Source organism: Eriocheir sinensis, chromosome 19 (assembly GCF_024679095.1).
Source record: "Eriocheir sinensis breed Jianghai 21 chromosome 19, ASM2467909v1, whole genome shotgun sequence".
In the NCBI taxonomy this organism is placed as follows: domain Eukaryota; kingdom Metazoa; phylum Arthropoda; class Malacostraca; order Decapoda; family Varunidae; genus Eriocheir; species Eriocheir sinensis.
The window spans coordinates 3,949,298-3,968,268 of NC_066527.1; the positions used below are offsets into that span (position 1 = coordinate 3,949,298).

Genomic DNA, 18,971 nt, shown 5'->3' on the forward strand with positions numbered 1-18,971 from the left:
ACTTGCACAAGCTGTGATGTGGGTGTACAGGTGCACAGACACAGTGCTCCTCCCTCAGGCACCTTCACGAGTGTGTGACCTCAGGAAGCCTTGAGCGCCATGCCTTCCCAGCCATGCAGGCCTTCACCCCCTCCCAGCCATGCAGGCCTTCACCCCCTCCCAGCCATGCAGGCCTTCACCCCCTCCCAGCCATGCAGGCCTTCACCCCCTCCCCGCCATGCAGGCCTTCACCCCCTCCCAGCCATGCAGGCCTTCACCCCCTCACAGCCATGCAGGCCTTCACCCCCTCACAGCCATGCAGGCCTTCACCCCCTCCCAGCCAAGCAGGCCGACACCCCCCCCCAGCCATGCAGGCCTTCACCCCCTCCCAGCCATGCAGGCCTTCACCCCCTCCCAGCCATGCAGGCCTTCACCCCCTCCCAGCCATGCAGGCCTTCACCCCCTCCCAGCCATGCAGGCCTTCACCCCCTCCCAGCCATGCAGGCCTTCACCCCCTCCCAGCCATGCAGGCCTTCACCCCTCCCAGCCATGCAGGCCTTCACCCCTCCCAGCCATGCAGGCCTTCACCCCTCCCAGCCATGCAGGCCTTCACCCCCTCCCAGCCATGCAGGCCTTCACCCCCTCCCAGCCATGCAGGCCTTCACCCCCTCCCAGCCATGCAGGCCTTCACCCCTCACAGCCATGCAGGCCTTCACCCCTCACAGCCATGCAGGCCTTCACCCCTCCCAGCCATGCAGGCCTTCACCCCTCCCAGCCATGCAGGCCTTCACCCCTCCCAGCCATGCAGGCCTTCACCCCCCCAGCCATGCAGGCCTTCACCCCTCACAGCCATGCAGGCCTTCACCCCATCCCAGCCATGCAGGCCTTCACCCCCTCCCAGCCATGCAGGCCTTCACCCCCTCCCAGCCATGCAGGCCTTCACCCCCTCCCAGCCATGCAGGCCTTAACACCCACACAGCCAAGCAGGCCTTCACCCCTCACAGCCATGCAGGCCTTCACCCCTCACAGCCATGCAGGCCTTCACCTCCTCCCAGCCATGCAGGCCTTCACCCCTCACAGCCATGCAGGCCTTCACCCCTCCCAGCCATGCAGGCCTTCACCCCTCCCAGCCATGCAGGCCACCCCTCCCAGCCATGCAGGCCTTCACCCCCTCACAGCCATGCAGGCCTTCACCCCCTCACAGCCATGCAGGCCTTCACCCCCTCACAGCCATGCAGGCCTTCACCCCCTCCCAGCCATGCAGGCCTTCACCCCCTCCCAGCCATGCAGGCCTTCACCCCCTCACAGCCATGCAGGCCTTCACCCCCTCACAGCCATGCAGGCCTTCACCCCCTCACAGCCATGCAGGCCTTCACCCCCATAGCTGGGCGTTATCGCGATAAGTTATCGCAATACTTTATCGCTAATAACAAAATTGGGTTATCGGCCATCCGCTACTTGTTTAAATATATATCGGTATCTTCGTTACTTTTGTAACCAAACTAGCGATAATCGCTACTTTTTTCCACCTCAAAAAAAAAAAAAAAAAAAATTTGTCTCCTCCCTACTACGCATGCGTGGCCCGGGCGCCCGGTGTTGTTTGAAAAAACTTCAGGGTATGAAATATCTTCGGTGAAGAGATTTCATACTTAGATCATCAACATTAAAACACTTGGTTATTTTTTTATGTTAGAGTCAAAAATCAATATATCAAAGAGAAAAATCATTTAACTTTGCCCCAAAAATGATTATTCACTGCCTCAAATTTGATATTCCATATTCGTTTGTGAGCATGCCATGGTATTGAAGGCACCCGGTATTGTGTTATTTGGTGTCCCATCGTCAAAAGCTGGCGCTTTTGTTTACAAACACTGGTCTCCCGTGAACCAGTAAGCGTAGCCCTCCACAGTCTCACAAAGCTTTTTAACACATTAAGAGTTGCTGGAAGGCTGAATCAGACAAACAGTACCACCATCCTTGCTGTTTCTAGAACGACACTCTGTACATATAAATACATACAACTCGTACAGAGTGTCGTTCTAGAAGCAGCGAGGATGTTGGTAGTGGTACCGTATGTCTGATTCATCCTTCCAGCAACTCTTAATTACGGTTAAAAAGCTTTGTGAGACTGTACAGGTCTACGCTTGCTGGTCTGAGCATGCGCAGTTCACGAGAGACCAGTGTTTGCAAACGAAAGCAGCAGCTTTTGACGGTGGGGACGCCAAATAACACAACACCAGTTCAGGCGTTTCCAGTATTACCGTCCATAGGTACGTGTCAAAGCGTGGTTTTCAGGTTTTGGAAGTTTTCTAAAATACAGATAATGAAAATTTGAATTCATCTATAATTTTTTATTTGAAATATCAATATAGTATCGTTTTCGCATATCGGAATTGTGCATTTATATCAGGTATCGGTTATCGCCTATATTTGTGTCTCCAGTTAACAAATATCAGTTATCACCGATAAGGTTTTCCATTATCAGTTATCGGTTATCGGGAATAAGGTTTTCTGTTATTGTGCCCAGCTATGTTCACCCCATCCCAGCCATGCAGGCCTTCACCCCCTCCCAGCCATGCAGGCCTTCACCCCCTCACAGCCATGCAGGCCTTCACCCCCTCACAGCCATGCAGGCCTTCACCCCCTCACAGCCATGCAGGCCTTCACCCCCTCACAGCCATGCAGGCCTTCACCCCCTCCCAGCCATGCAGGCCTTCACCCCCTCCCAGCCATGCAGGCCTTCACCCCCTCACAGCCATGCAGGCCTTCACCCCCTCCCAGCCATGCAGGCCTTCACCCCCTCCCAGCCATGCAGGCCTTCACCCCCTCCCAGCCATGCAGGCCTTCACCCCCTCCCAGCCATGCAGGCCTTCACCCCTCACAGCCATGCAGGCCTTCACCCCTCCCAGCCATGCAGGCCTTCACCCCTCCCAGCCATGCAGGCCTTCACCCCATCCCAGCCATGCAGGCCTTCACCCCCTCCCAGCCATGCAGGCCTTCACCCCCTCACAGCCATGCAGGCCTTCACCCCCTCCCAGCCATGCAGGCCTTCACCCCCTCACAGCCATGCAGGCCTTCACCCCCTCACAGCCATGCAGGCCTTCACCCCCTCCCAGCCATGCAGGCCTTCACCCCCTCACAGCCATGCAGGCCTTCATTCCTTGGTTTTCATTTCTTCCTCAGTTTTTTTCCTTATTTTCTTTGCCTGTCCAACACATCAATATATAGTTTTCGTCAATTCTATTACTCCACAGTTCACATCTTGCCTCCTTGACATGCCACAATTAGCATTTTCCCTCTTCCTTCTCTGTTATAACACATGAAGCTTGCAAACACTGAACTTCTGTTTGCTGAATGATTCCTCAGTGTTTCATATTAGTGCCTCCCGTCTTGAGTTTCAGGAGCAGAATCAAAACATTTATCAATATCTCAACATGCACAAACACTTTCTTTTTTTGCAATCTTATAACTTTTCTTCCCTGCTTAGCTTTATTCTTAACCTTCCTATTTGCTGTAAATCCTTGCTCTGACCAGTACCAGGATTTTTCTACTTCCAAAAGTGTTCAGGTTTTCTCCACCACTTTCCTGCCGGCCAGCACACCATCCTCTTGCATCCTTGACAGAGAGGACAGCTTCAGTCGTCTGTGGCTTTGCCTTTCCCCTCATATACTTCAAGCTTCCACTTCCTCGTCCACTCTGGGTAGACTAGAATACACATGTAAACCCACAAACAAATGTAGTGTCACAGGAAGCACCTAATACATAGTTGAAGTAGCTGAAAATGACATCTGTGTGGGTCTTGAAAGATGCCTGATGTATAATAATTGGATAAAATCAAACCCTACTTTAATCTCAAGTATAAATCTTGGGTGTTTCATAATCAGCTGAAGTTTACCGGGTTACCGGGAAAGTTATCATTTTTGTTCTGTGTTCTTGGTGGAGCGTCACCTTTAACAGTAATGCTGAGGATGGTGTCAAGTCATTGTCTTGTGTAATACTTGTCTGATCAATTCCATGTCACCTAACTTTAACTAACATAAGTGTTTAACATACTTTGCCATGTGGTGAAAATGTCATAGCAGCTAAGAAACAACTTACAGTTAGTCTTAAGGTTAATGGGACTCCCTGTTAATAGCAATATGTTATACTGATGTACAGGGCCGTATCAAGGAATGTACTTGAAGAGGTTTAGTTCAGAATACTTTGGACAGTGTTGAGGAATTAAGGATCACTAAATGAATCATGCCAAAATTAATCTTGTACCAGATAATATTTTATGGATGTTTCGTCCCCATAACTCTCCTCAGATGCGGCCCTGCTTACGTTCAGCAATTTATATCACCATGCACACTGAAGCCGCTTGAGATCTGTACACAGCTGTAGCTTGGCGGGCATGAAGGGCCGTGGTGAGCCCTAGCTGGGGGACCTTAAAACATGTATGCAAATTCATGTCGTACTTGGTCCTTGTAAAGTAAACTGTGGCATAGTATAAGATAGAGCTAGGTTCTAAATGTGCTGGCGTTTACTCTTAAGACTGTTTACAAGAGTAAGAGTGCTTGGCAGCCTGTCTCTTGTTAGCATGAACCTTTAACCGTATGGGAAAATAATTGATTTTGCCGAGACAGCAGCCAGGCAGCCAAGTGCTTCACCCCAGCAACACACACACAGACGTGGGAAGTGTGTGTTGCCATGAATTATGCATACATAGCCAAACTGTAGTGGGTAATTTGGGGTGCACTAGGTCATGCTAATTACTGTTACATTACATTAAGTAAGGTTAGAGTAATGATTTTAAAGTCAGTGTGTGGTCAAGTCTGTTAATTGTGTGGATGTTACTGAGTCTGGACCTTCTCTGAAGACAGCCTGTGTATGTATTAGTCTGCTTTAACCTTTCAGGAATTTCATTCAAGTACTTGAGAATAATTTGTGCAAATAATTTTATGAATCACATTGCCCTAACGGCCATTGAATGATTTCTGTAAAACCTTTTACCTAGAGAGATCTGCTTGACATAAAGAGATTTTAGATAAAAATCTTTTGTTAATTAAATTATGATCATGTTTCATTATTGTTTTCTGGGGAGGTCTGGATGTTGCTGTTCCATCCACCTCTGAAAAGTCTGTAAAGTTATGTTCTCTGTCAGCCTGCACCGCTGGCAAACTTGAGCCTCGTCCACCATCTCACACTCCTTCCTTTTTCTCCCCACCTGTGTCCCTGCTGCTGCTGCCGCCACACAGAAGGCTGAGGAGAGTCCGGCTTCCAGCAAAGGCTCCAGCCCTGACATGGATGAGTACGAGGTCATAACTAAAGGTGAGTCAGCCGGCCGAGGCACAGCATCAGCACACATGTAACGGCTTGTGCCGCAGGTTCATTGTTCATTCTCCCGCTGGTGTGCACACTCTTCATAAGTGCAGCACAGCACCAATGGAAGTAGCTCAAGCTCTTAAAGATATCAATTGGAAGACTTTTATTATTATTAATCTAAACTCTTGTAACCTTTATTTTGCTATTTGTGTGTGCCATACTGATGATTTTAATGTTTAATATTATCTATCAGTGATAGTATACACACACACACACACACACACACACACACACACTCACACACACACACAGACACACACACACACAGACACATACATACATACATACACACATACATTCTCAGCGCTGCCAGGCTTCACGGCCTGGAAGGTGTAGATTTGAGCCTCGCTCAGGCCAGAGTTTTTCCACTGACAAGTAGTGGTATCTGTCCACCCTTGAGTAAGGGGGATGGGGTGTTTTATGTGTGAAGGTCCTATGAGTGTCCAGAGATCAACTAATGAGCCTTGCTTTAATCAGGAGGGTACTTGCTGGTGATGAAGAGTCCAGCTCATGATCAGGCCATGGTGAATTGCACACACACACACACACACACACACACACACACACACCACACACACACACACACACACCTAATAGCATTGTACAGGATACAAGAGGGATTGGAGAAATTGGACAGGGAAGACCTAGTGGTATGTGACAGAAGTGTGACAAGAGGCAATGGTAAGAAATTGAAGAAGAGCGACTGTAGGAGAGACATCGAGAAATACAGTTTTCCATACAGAAGCATAATAACATGGAACGGACTTGACGAGGAGACTGTGTGTGCAAAAACGATTCATGAATTTAAAGCCAAATTGGATAATAAGCGTTATGGAGACAGGACAGCACGAGCCTAGTACGGCTCTTTTCCTGTATTTCACAACTAGGTAAACTAGGTAAATACACACATACACACACACACACACACACACACACACACACACACACACACGTTTTCTTTTTTATTATTCTATAGACAGCAAAACAAATCTATAACTCCAGATCAACATGAGCATCACCGTAGGCTTCAGCTCTGCACTATAAGTCTTCTTGCATCTCTGTTCCTCTGTCTTTCAGAGAGCGTGAATCACCATTAACATTTCCAGCACTTGGTAGTATCTGTTTCCTCTGTCTCTTCACCTCACCTTCTCACCTTCCTTCCTTCGTCTTTTTCCTTTCACTCCCATCCTTCTGCTGTTTGTGTGGGTGTGGGTGTGGGTGTGTGTGTGTGCGTGCCTGCGTGCGTGGGTGTGGGTGTGCTTCCCTGTGTGTGTGTCTTTCATTTGTAGGAGAGAGAAAGAGATATGCCCAGAAAAGTGAAAGTCAACCATCAAAAACTGATAAAAGAATAGCTACACCTCACACTGCACACACATGCTGGACTTCTGTCTGTCAGTCATTGGTAACGCTTTGCTAACACTTGCTGAAAAGCTTTGTAATGTCTACTTTTATTTTCCGCTGACTGCCACGTTTCTGTCTGTCCTGATCAATGTCTGCTTTACCTTTTTCTTAATTTTTGACCCGTAAGCTGCGGGACTGAGATTCTGAGTGCGTCGCCTAGTGCGGCTATATCAGCGAGAGATTGACCTTCAATAAATGATATCTAAGTTACATAAACGTGTCATAAATATTACAATACACGTATCTGTAGCTCGAAATGTGTTGTATCCTGCATATTTCTTAGATTTTTCTATCACAAAAATGTTTTTCTGGCAGTATCTGAAGCCGCGGCGGAAACTTTTTGGCGCCTGTTTGAAAAGCCCGCTTCCAGAAGGCTTACAGCAGCTTACCGCTCAGCCGCCCAGAAGGCGTACAGCAGTTTGCGGGTTAAACACATCTCTCATGCTGTCCTACATTTTTATTGTTATGAGCATCTCTTAAATCCTTCATGTATTCATTAATTTTGTCCATAGAGACATTTTGTTACTTTTTATCTCTTGCGACTATCAAATTATGTTGACAATCAATTTTTTTTTTTTTTTTTTTCAATGTTTTGACTTTCACTTCAGGATCTCCAGTTTTTTTTTTATATTTTTGTGTGTAAAAAAGATCTTGTTTCTTGGTTTCTCTTTCCTCTCTGTTTTCCTTCTTCACCTTTGTGTATTTGTCCTTTCCTTCCTATTCTCCTTTAGTTCCTGTCTTCCTTCTCTTCCTCTTTTTGTATCCTGTTTCTCCAATCCCTTGGTGCGCTCTCCTTCCTCTTCCTGCTCCCGGTCCTCTTCCTCCGCTGCCTCCTAACACCTGCCACTTCTTCTCGGCAATGGTGGTGCTCGCGCTGGCTGCCCCTGACCCTTCAAGGCAAGAGTGTGGCGTTGGTGGCTTACTGGAGTGCTGTGTGGACACGCCTCCCCCTCCACCCTGGCCCCCATATAACCCTTGTGACACAGGCTGTTCCTCAACCCCCAACTCTCCCCTTAGATAACTGCCCTTGGTATTAGCTCTCCCTAAGCATGGTGTGGAGTGGTGTTGGCCTCACTAAGAGTATTGTGGCAGTGGAGCATACAAAGTCAGTGTCAGGACTAGAAAGGACGAGTATGAATGGCAGAGTTTGTTATATTTCATAATTTCCTTTGCCTATAATCTTTCTTTCACTCATTTTCACAATAGTAAGACGATTGTGGAAATGGGGTGTGTAGAGCCAGTGTGTGCTATGAGGACAAGGATGAATCGCTGGTTGTGTGTAACACCCCTCGCTTTGCCTCTTCTTCACACAAGTTTCCTTCACCATTTACACTTTCCTGAGTATGTGTTCCTTGATTACTTTGCTGTGCATCTCTTGCTTGTAATGGGTTATGCAATAGATTCACAGATGTATTGTAAATGTATAGTGAGTTGTAATGAGACAAATTAATGAAAATCTTATCCTTACAAACAAGGGACACATATTTCTGGCAAAATCATAATGTAATAATTATTGGCAAACGGTGTAGGGAAACCTGTATTACTGAAATTAGTAGTGTTTGTTATTACAGAGTACATTTATTTATTTTTATAGCATAGAAGTATTTCCTGAATCTGAAAGTGATTTTAAAAGTGTTTGATTCAAAACATCCAAATGACCCTGAAGAACACTTTATTGCTGGTGTAGAAATCATGATTCACTTGTGGTTCAGGAAAAAGTGTTCCCAGGCAGCCACACAACCGCCTGCCACGCCGCCAGGCAGGCCGTCCACCTCACGTCAGTGGCTGTGCTCATCAGCTGATCATGTGCTGGAAAGGGCTGAGGTGGTGTCACTCAGACATGTTTGTTACAATGTCACCAGAAATTTTCAGGCACATTTAAGGGGCGTGATAAAATGCTTGCAGGCTACATGACATGCTTGTTTCCTCCACTCATCACACCAGCCATGGGCACGCCCCCTAAGGCAGACAATGATGAATCAAGTACTAAATGATGCCAAACTTCAAAATGATATTTATCAATAAAGTGAAGCAATATGTATATTTTTTATCTTGTCATTTTTTCCTTTTTCATCCTTCACTGATCCATCATTGTCTGCCACTCATAAAGTAAATGACAAAGGTTCCCTACACCTACAGGCTATAAGGTCCATGATGGAGTGTTTACTTCAGGCTGGCAGCATTAGTACACATTGGTTGTGGTGACTTTATTTGATTGATTTAATTGTCAGTGAGTCACCAGAATATATTTACCAAGAAAAAAGTTGGTGAAAAAATTAAGGCAGAAAACTGTGTGATACCCCTGCGGCAGCCTGCCCTGAGGTGGAGGACCCCGTGTGTGCAGCGACTCCTGGCCTGACGCTGCAACGCCTTGTGTGGGGGATGGCATTTGTAGTCTTTGTTGCAAGTGATTGATATTTGTAACTATTAAACTTTGATAAATCTTTTGGGAGAGCATATTTATATGTATTCTTTATGACAAGAGCATACTGCCAGCATTTTTCTTTTTATGTAGTACTTTTGTTTTGCCCTTGGTCTGTCTCCTTTACCACAAAATAGATGACCTGGAGTGACCAAGTAGTCAAAATATTCATCCCGTAATCATTAAAGTGTAATTATCATAATTAATTCTAGAGAGCCTGTACTCAGAGCTGGAATTATAATAATCACATTGGTCACATTTTCTAAAACCAAGACATAAAGTGTGTGATGTTGTTCCAGAAGACAACGCTGCCCCTGCCTCAGCACAGGCCAAGACCACCACCCCTGCTGCCGGTGCCACCACCACCACCACCACCACAACGCAAAAGTCTGGCCCTCAGACCCAGCCATCCGCCACCAAGCCACCCGCACCGCCTAAGGTAACCACCACTGCCTCAGTTCACTGCCTCACCTCCAGACTCCTGAGATAGACACACAACATTTATACCCATGGAAAGGTGGATACCTGGTTTATTGCCCTAATTCCACTTTACTATACCTTCACACAACTTCTGTGTGTCACGAAACACACGGGAAATTAATCCAGACCTGGAAAGGGTTTTACTGATGTCTGGGATCAAACCCACAACCAGTGAGATGGAAGAGCCACTCTGTAACCCCTTGACTGTGGATTTCCTCCAAGAAGACATCACCAAGCTACAGGAATGGAACAAAAAGTGGCTACTACAAATCAATGAAGAAAAATGTAAAGTCATTCACCTCTGGAGGGAAAATCCAGCATACCAATACAGGTAACTCGATTTACACGAGTTTGGTTTACGCATTTTTTAAATAACGCGGGGTCCAAAATCCAAAGAAATGTTTAATTTCCACGTTTTTTCACTTATATGCGATATTTTATGGATTGGCTACCAGATGTCTCATGCAACTGGACTCACACGGTGCTGCAGCCACACAGCTGAGCTCAGTTCTTCCCGCGTGCCACTTGAACAACAATACAGTACCCACGCTGCCACGCTACTCAACAATAGGGGTGGACAGGTACCGGTACCATTATCAGTACTAACGGTACAAACTATACGGTACGGTACCGGTACCAATACTAGCCAGTCGCTCATGGTGTCCCTCATTTCTTCCTCACACGAGTGAGGCCGAGACTGAGTGGATATCTCGGCGATATGGATATTCTCTCTCTCTCTCTCTCTCTCTCTCTCTCTCTCTCTCTCTCTCTCTCTCTCTCTCTCTCCGCCACTTTAACAACAATACAGTACCCATGCTGCCATGCTACTCAACAATAGAGCTGGGCAGGTACTGGTACCAGTACCGGTACTAACGGTACCAGCTATACGGTACGGTACCCGTACCAATACTAGCCAGTCACTCATGGTGTCCCTCATTTCTTCCTCACACGAGTGAGGCTGAGACTGAGTGCCTGAGTGGATATATCGGCGATATGGATATTCTCTCTCTCTCTCTCTCTCTCTCTCTCTCTCTCTCTCTCTCTCTCTCTCTCTCTCTCTCTCTCTCTCTCTCTCTCTCTCTCTCTCTCTCTCTCTCTCTCTCTCTCTCTCTCTCTCTCTCTCTCTCTCTCTCTCTCTCTCTCTCTCTCTCTCTCTCTCTCTCTCTCTCTCTCTCTCTCTCTCTCTCTCTCTCTCTCTCTCTCTCTCTCTCTCTCTCTCTCTCTCTCTCTCTCTCTCTCTCTCTCTCTCTCTCTCTCTCTCTCTCTCTCTCTCTCTCTCTCTCTCTCTCTCTCTCTCTCTCTCTCTCTCTCTCTCTCTCTCTCTCTCTCTCTCTCTCTCTCTCTCTCTCTCTCTCTCTCTCTCTCTCTCTCTCTCTCTCTCTCTCTCTCTCTCTCTCTCTCTCTCTCTCTCTCTCTCTCTCTCTCTCTCTCTCTCTCTCTCTCTCTCTCTCTCTCTCTCTCTCTCTCTCTCTCTCTCTCTCTCTCTCTCTCTCTCTCTCTCTCTCTCTCTCTCTCTCTCTCTCTCTCTCTCTCTCTCTCTCTCTCTCTCTCTCTCTCTCTCTCTCTCTCTCTCTCTCTCTCTCTCTCTCTCTCTCTCTCTCTCTCTCTCTCTCTCTCTCTCTCTCTCTCTCTCTCTCTCCACTGAATGAAGTGAATATTTATTTTTCGATACAAACCTACCTCTTGTTTGATTTACATTGTTTTTGATTTACGTGACCTCTTCAAGGACGCAATACTCGCGTAAATCGAGAGTTACCTGTACCACATGGGAAACACTCCACTATCCACCACAGAGGCAGAGAAAGACGTGGGAGTATATGTTACCAGGCTACCAGTGAAGGCGAAATGCATGCCAATTGCAGCAGAGGGATTAACCAGTCGGCTAACGAGGTACACCCCTCGCTGAGTTAGTTTGGGCGGCCTTCCTTACCAGGCGTGTCAGTCACTACACTGGGAAAGGTAGCTGTTGTAACCTGGATTTCACACTCGCCCTGTGTCCTTGAGTAATGGGTTATTTTCTGCCACAGGCTCAAGGTCCAGTGTAATGAACATGAGCACTGAAGCCATGTACAGCTGCAGCGTATGTCCCTAACTTTAACCTTAAAAGACATGTTTACCCCCAAAGGTATGAGATGTTCTGAGGAGTATATTTGAGCCCAAGAGAAGGATTATACATGTAAAAGGTGACTCCCTAAACTTGGCCCAAAAAGCTGTTCAAAAAAGGAGACTTTCAGATGGGTGTATTATTATTCTTATTTACGGCAGCTCAAGGGCAAAAGAACAAAATGCCCACTAAGCACTGCAAGCCAAAGCAAAGATAGCATTTCACGGGGAGTCAGATTAATAGTAAATAACACCAAATGAATATAGATGACTTTTGAAGTGTGCAAGGCAAGAATTTACATGTGTGGATGTCCCTGACAGTCCGTTAATCAATTCTTTTACCTTGCAGAGCGCGGCAGCTCCAGTCAAGGGTCAGAAGGAAGAAGAGGAAGAGGAGAGCGAGGAAGAAGAGGAAGAGGAAGAAGAGGAGGAGGAAGAAGAGGAGGAGGAAGAGGATGATGAATCTGAAGAAGTCATAGTCAGAGTAATAAGAAGAAAAGTAATCCCCAAGAAGGAGGTAGAGGAAGAAGAGGAGGAGGAGGAGGAGGAGGAAGAAGAGGAGGAGGAGGAGGAAGAGACAGAGGAAGAGGAAGAAACAGAGTCTGAGGTGGTAGTGAAAAAAGTACCAGTCACGCCGAAGCAGCAAACACCCGCTAAAGGGCCCACAAAGGCAGCTCCAGCCACGCAACAAAAGAAACAGGAGGAAGAGGAGGAGGAGGAGGAGGAGGAGGAGGAAGAAGAGGAAGAGGAAGAAGAGGAGGAGGAGGAAGAGGAAGAGGAGGAAGTCCCTGCGAGCAAAACAACAAAGCCTAACCCCTCAAAGTAACCGAGTCTGCAGTGCAATATATCTTTCCTCATAACACAAAGGCTAGTGGTAGATTGAGTTAACATTGAATCTGATAAGATAAAACATAGAATAAGCAACACCCACACACCCACACGCAAGCACACACATACACCCACGCCCATCCACACACACTCACACGCATGCACACAAACAAACAATACCAAACCACCACCACCTTCCTCTCCCTTCTCAGGAAATATACAAACTAAGATTAAAGAAATAATGTATGAATGTAAGCACTTAACTTTGATGTAACAGCAGTCATATACAGGTAATTGCAATGACTATGGTAATTACAGTATTAGTAATAGTTTTGGCGACTATTAGTTACTTGGCCCACTTGTCCCACCATGATTTATTATTATAACAGTGGAGAGGGAGAGGGGGAGGCTTGTTACCTTTGTTACACAGACACTCCACACTTAGGAGCAACACTAACAAGCATCATCAGCAGTGTGTGTGTGTGTGTGTGTGTGTGTGTGTGTGTGTGTGTGTGTGTGTGTGTGTGTGTGTGTGTGTGTGTGTAATTCACCTCTTGGTCTGCTGTGGGTCTCTCTCGAGACAGCCAGCCGTTCCCCTACGGAAGAGCACAGAGCTCATAGTACCGATCTTTGGGTAGGACTGAGACCACTCACACACAACACACCGCGACAACGAGGTCACAACTCCTCGCCTGACGTCGCGTACCTACTCACTGCTAGGTGAACAGGGGCTACACGTGAAAGAAGATAAACCCAACTTATCTTCATCCGGCTGGGGAATCGAACCCCTGTCCTTCTGGTTGTGAGGCAGACGCTCTATCCACTGAGCTACCGGGCTGTGTGTGTGTGTGTGTGTGTGTGTGTGTGTGTGTGTGTGTGTGTGTGTGTGTGTGCACACACTCAAATGCACCTTGCATAGACATGCACATACATGCCCATGCACTTTTTCATTCATATATGAGTGTGCATGAATGTATGTATACGTGTGTGCTGTGGGGTGTGAAACATTGAAGCAGTGTCTTGTTCATGTAAAGTTGAGGTATATACAATTATACAATTACACACACACACACACACACACACACATTGCAGCCTTTGCTTACACTCTTTCTCATCTTGCTCTGATAACTTACTTTTCCCCATCAAGGTCTGTTTCAAAAGGAGTTCTGTAGTCATTTGTGTGACCTCTTTTCCTTGAAGCAGGTAGTCTATGCATGAGACACCACTGTAGAGTCATTCATATTCTTGCACAGTGCTTCAGGTCTGCATTTCTAGATGAACTTATAAGGTAAGGAAAGTGCTCAGCCATTTAAGCTAAATATTCCTATTTCTCTTGTTTTCGTGGCCAATATTAGTGTCGACATAACGAAGGGAATAAGGTGTGTGAACTGAAATACTAGGATGGTGTTGTCCCCCGGAGAAGAGCAGGATGCATATTTTTGTACTTACTTCATTTAGCATTAGTGTACCATGAGCAATTTTATTGTAAAATTCCATAGTCATACAGTGCAACTTATTAATGACAGTATATACATCGACACCACTAATATGTTAAGCTTCAAAATGTAGACATTTGTGTGCTTTGCAGCCACTGACTGAATTATTCTGTATAATTGCATCACAGATAAATGGCTCCATTTTGTAGATCAGCAAATGATGAGTGACAAGATTTGCTCTCCTGTACCCATAGCCATTGTGTAGGGATCCTGTACTACTAGAGGTAATGTTAGCCTGTGTGCAGTAATAGTCCCATGAGTTACCACTAATGCAACAGATTCCACGTTCACTGCCTTACATTTATTTGTTTGGAAAGCTTGCAGGAAGTGTCTTCGTTTTACTTCATGTCAGAACACTTAATAGGTGTTGGTTCCTTCTGACCACGAGCAAGTCTTGGTGATCAATTCTTTTTGCATTTTGCTCTACTCACCCATTCCTACAATGTTACTTGAAGTAGCCTGATAATGTTTGTTCAGTAATGTGTTTGTTATTCAGAAATTAGACAATTTATTTTCAGGAATCATGAAAATGATTAAGTGGAATGTTGAATGCTGCCGCCATCCTGTTTATAGGATGAATACTAGTGCCATGGTGTCACCACATGCAGTGACTGTGCATTTTCAGTCATTTAACAGAGAAGTCAGCGCTATTTCTCTCATTTCAGGATTTTAGCTTTTTTATCCTCCACTTCAGTGCAGTTATGTATAGGTAATCTCACACAGCTATTTTTAAGATTGTCGGCTTCATATCTTGCAGCCCGAGTGGCCGCCGCTGCCTCCCGCAGCCTAGGGAGCAGCGCCGAGGTGGCTGTGCTCGGCTGCTCCACCACCACCACCACATCCAGAGTGACCTGTGTTACTTCCTCACTCACTAACGTGTCTCTTGTACAGTTTTCTCCCGCTAACAGAGAATGAATGTATTGACTGCATTTTTAAAACGTTAATTTTAGCTGTTGATGAGTCAGTAGGTGTGTTTACTTGTGTAACATTTTTGTTGTTGAGGGGTTTTGGGGGTCTGTGTAGGCCAGGCCAGTCAGCTGTGTCTGATGCTGCTCTCCCAAAATGTTGTTAGGAGTCCGTGTTGGCGATCATACAAGTCGCCACCTCTTCTCATGGCCAAAATGAGGGTAGGTTACAGTGTTTCTCATGTGTCTGGGAGCCACAGAAATGCATTACACTTACCAAAAAATTTTGTAAAAATTGTTTGTTATTTGGACCACCTCATTACCGGTGTGTCCGCCACAACAGCAAGCAAGTGCGGGCTGCGGCAGCAAGCACTAACCCGTGTTAATGTTTTTGTACATCGGAGTCCAGGATGAGGGCGGCAGCACGTCGGTGTGTGCCTCCCTGTCAGTGCGTCCCTCTGTATGGGAGTCCTGTAATTTACTCTGGTTATTTATCTTAAGAAAGGTATATATTGTTACTGGAATGTTACTACTATGTCAAGTGTGCCATGGAATGCTTTAGAGGGGGTATGGAACACTTTGGGAACCTTCATCTCTATGTGAACTCCTTTTTAGCAGACAGTTCCTTTCCCTTTTTATTCTTGGCTGGAACGAAGACTATTCAGCTTGGTTACCAGTAGTGTCCGTGTCAGTAAGGGAGAGGATGAGGAAGAGGAGAACAAGCAGCTGCTGGACGGGAGACGACAAACACTGCGGCACCAGTGAAGAGAAGCAAAGCAGGCAGTCACACGCTTGTCTTTGTCCCCAGTTAAAGCTTATATTCTGCCCTCCCTGGGAAGGTCAGTGTGGCTGTTGGGTAAGGAGCAGGAACAGCCACACCTTTTTTGTTTCCCCTAACAGGTTTTTTTTTTTTATTTGTCTATTGCCTTTGAGCTGGTTCCTTTACCATGAAAAAGAGCATAGCAGGCAATAACACCCTTGTCTTTGCCTCTGCTTCAAAGTGTACATTCTGTCCTCTACTTAAAGGCCGATGTAGCAGTTAAGTAATACAGAGGACTAGGAGCAGCCATACATGACCCTCCTCACAAGAAGCAAAGCAGGTGATAACACACTCGTCTTTGCCTCAGAAAGTGTATATTATGTCCTCCTTTTGAAGCCTGATGTAGCAGTTAAGTAATACAGAGGAGGAGAAGCAGAAGCAGCCACACATGACCTTCCCCACGAGTTTCCTTCCTTCCTCCCTCCCTCCACATGTCCCAAGAGTGTCCGAGGTTGACGCGTGCAGTAGTGGTTGGTTGACCAGCAATATTTACTAGTCATGATTATATTTATCTAGTCACAGTATCTTCTAGTCATATTCCTGTGTTCACACAGAATGATTTGTGAGTCTCCATATTGGGTTAATAAAACATAGATCTAAAAGACTGGTAATTTCATTGATTGCCTTTGTTACGGCTTTGTAGCAGAGAGTATCAGGACACCTCTTCACCCGAAATTGACCGCTCTTTTGGCCACTCTTTACTGCTTTCTTTTATAGGAACAGCGATTAGCGGGCTTGTTTTTTCTTCATTTGTTTTCTGCCCTTGAGCTGTATCCTTCACTAAAAATAAAAGGTTAAATATTATCAAGAAAGCAAGTCAGGCATTCATTTTACTTATGCATTTTTTTTTTTAGTGCATTTTAGATGATTTAGGAGGCTTCCTTTATCTAATGCCTAATTCCTGTGTAGTCAAAATCCTCAAGAGATTCATAAGTGTGCAAGTTTACAAGACAACTCTAATAGTGTACAGCATATAGTAGATGATCCTTCACTTGACTTCAGTAGAGAAATAATCCTGTTCTTGCAGTGACAAACCCCTCTTATACTGTCTCCCGCGCACCCATCTTCCTCTTACTTCTCCCCCCCCCCCCACACACACACACACCTTTCTCTTATTCCCCTACTAATCCCTTTTTTACTTTCTCCATCCACTCTTACCTCCCCCACCTTCCCCTCTCGCCCACCACCCACTCAAACACCACAGACCTAACCACATCGATCATTGTTACGTCATCCTCCCCCTCTCTGTTACTCCTTTCCCCTCCCCAGTAACTCCTCTCTCTTCCTTTCCCTTTCCCCATCCTCTCACGCATCAACCTCCCCTCCCTCCAATGTCCCCTCCATTACTCGTCGTCTATCACACTATCTCTCATACATAAAGCCCCTGCCAATACTCTCCCTCCAAGCCATTCCCCAATCTCAAGGTCACTGCGTCACTACAGCGTCATTTTGCGTCACAACCTCTGCGTGTGACGTCATTGCATTGCTTGCGTCATTGTTGTGTGGTAATTCTGCACGCACGCATGGCCGCAGAGGTTCAATGTCCAAGAGTGGTGACGAGGACTTGGGGTGTTCAAGGATGCCAGATATATCTCCTTTTCTTTCTTGGTGATATGGTAGGCTAAAGATACTTTACTGAGTAGCCTCTCTCTCTCTCTCTCTCTCTCTCTCTCTCTCTCTCTCTCTTTTGTATTTCGTTGGGGATATACCCCAAGGGAGGAAGGCGGTGTATGCCGCACAACCACCCAGACGGCTGGTAGAGATGCCCAATTCTTTCAAGGAGGAGGCCACCTTTCAAACTCCCATGGCACCGGGCAGGTCTCGAATCTATACGCTCCAGCACCCCACCGGAGCGCAAGGCGCAGACTACCACGGGACCACGGGAGCCCCATTGTCTGTCTTAATTCATATGGAGATCAATCAGCTACCAAATTTCTATAGTAAAAGGCTTAGCTATAATACAAATTATATACCACTTCAAATATCAATGTATAGTTCTCGATCATGCCAAGTCGAATTATACTGTATATAGGTACTATGATCAATTGATACTTTAGGTTGTTGCAAAGGAAAATTACATGAGTCCTCTTAGCTCAAGAAGTTGAAGGGACTCATAACGTCTATAAGCTATTAATGAGGGAATGCTATGCACACACAATAGTATAAACTGAGACATGCACAGACAGGAAAGCACAGATGACGTTATTGTTAGTACCATTAATATTCTTTCTGAACGAGGTATTTTCTCTGTGAAGCGAGGCTCGAGCCATGACCCGAAGCATCTGAGACATTACCCAGGAACCATTCAGAGGTCAGTTTCCTGCCCCGCGCGACGCAGTGCACGTCCACGGCCTTCTTTTCTTCACCACAAGTATCCCACGTTTGAAATTGCGTCATGTTATATATGCATTCAAGGTTAAAGACTCATTCCTATCGGGAAAAGAAGTGCAAAATGCCTCATCACGACTCATACGAAGGAACGCACAAGAAAATGCTGACGAACGTTACGGACCTCGACTCTGCCACCGCCCAACCACCCTGCCAGTGGGCGGCGCCTCCATGATGGCCGAGTAAGCATTATATCTGCCTCGGATGAACAAACCACCGAGGCCTCTTAACCCGCTGTGGGAGGCGACTTAGTGGGTGGCCAGCGCATTCCTCGTCAGACAGAAGCTGAGCCTCGTCCTGACAACTTGCTTCTGCACCGGCTCCAGCTCTGCTCTCACTCGGGTTTCCTCAGAACCGTGGGCTTGTTCTGGGTACCCTTAACTCTCTCCTCTCCACGCCCTGACTCCCGTTACTGCCGTGACCCTGACGCCCCTTCCTGCGCCTCCCTCTTCCACAACGTCTGCACCACTTAATTCAAGGACGAAGCTGTGCTGCCTCGTCACTGCCACACCTAGGACGGGAGTCAAGAAGTAAGAAGCCGTGCAAAGGTTCATCGGAAAGTCCGGCAAGCTGAAGCTTTCCCGTTGGAGACTTCCAGTTTTGTGAGGCTGTTTGGGGTTGTTTACTTTCCATAAAGTAAATTGGTGTCTAATCATTTATCTTGTTTTGTGTTCATACCTTCCGATTGCAGCACCCAACTTCGAACCGTGGCAATGACTGACGAGGCTCAGCTTAAAATTACAATACAAAAATAGATGATTACAGGCCATAATGAAAACACACTA

General features: G+C 46.3%; 1 protein-coding gene across 1 annotated transcript in view; it reads left to right on the forward strand.

Moving 5' to 3' along the window:
- The window catches only part of LOC127000950 (mucin-2-like), a 65,427-nt gene extending 49,025 nt beyond the window's left edge, over window positions 1-16,402 (forward strand). Inside the window, exons 11-13 of the mRNA XM_050865126.1 lie at window positions 5,217-5,289; window positions 9,466-9,605; window positions 12,099-16,402. Of these exons, the coding sequence (XP_050721083.1) occupies window positions 5,217-5,289; window positions 9,466-9,605; window positions 12,099-12,575 (690 nt within the window). The 3' untranslated portion in view covers window positions 12,576-16,402. The remainder of the gene's footprint in view (window positions 1-5,216; window positions 5,290-9,465; window positions 9,606-12,098) is intronic.
- Window positions 16,403-18,971: the final 2,569 nt, after the last annotated feature.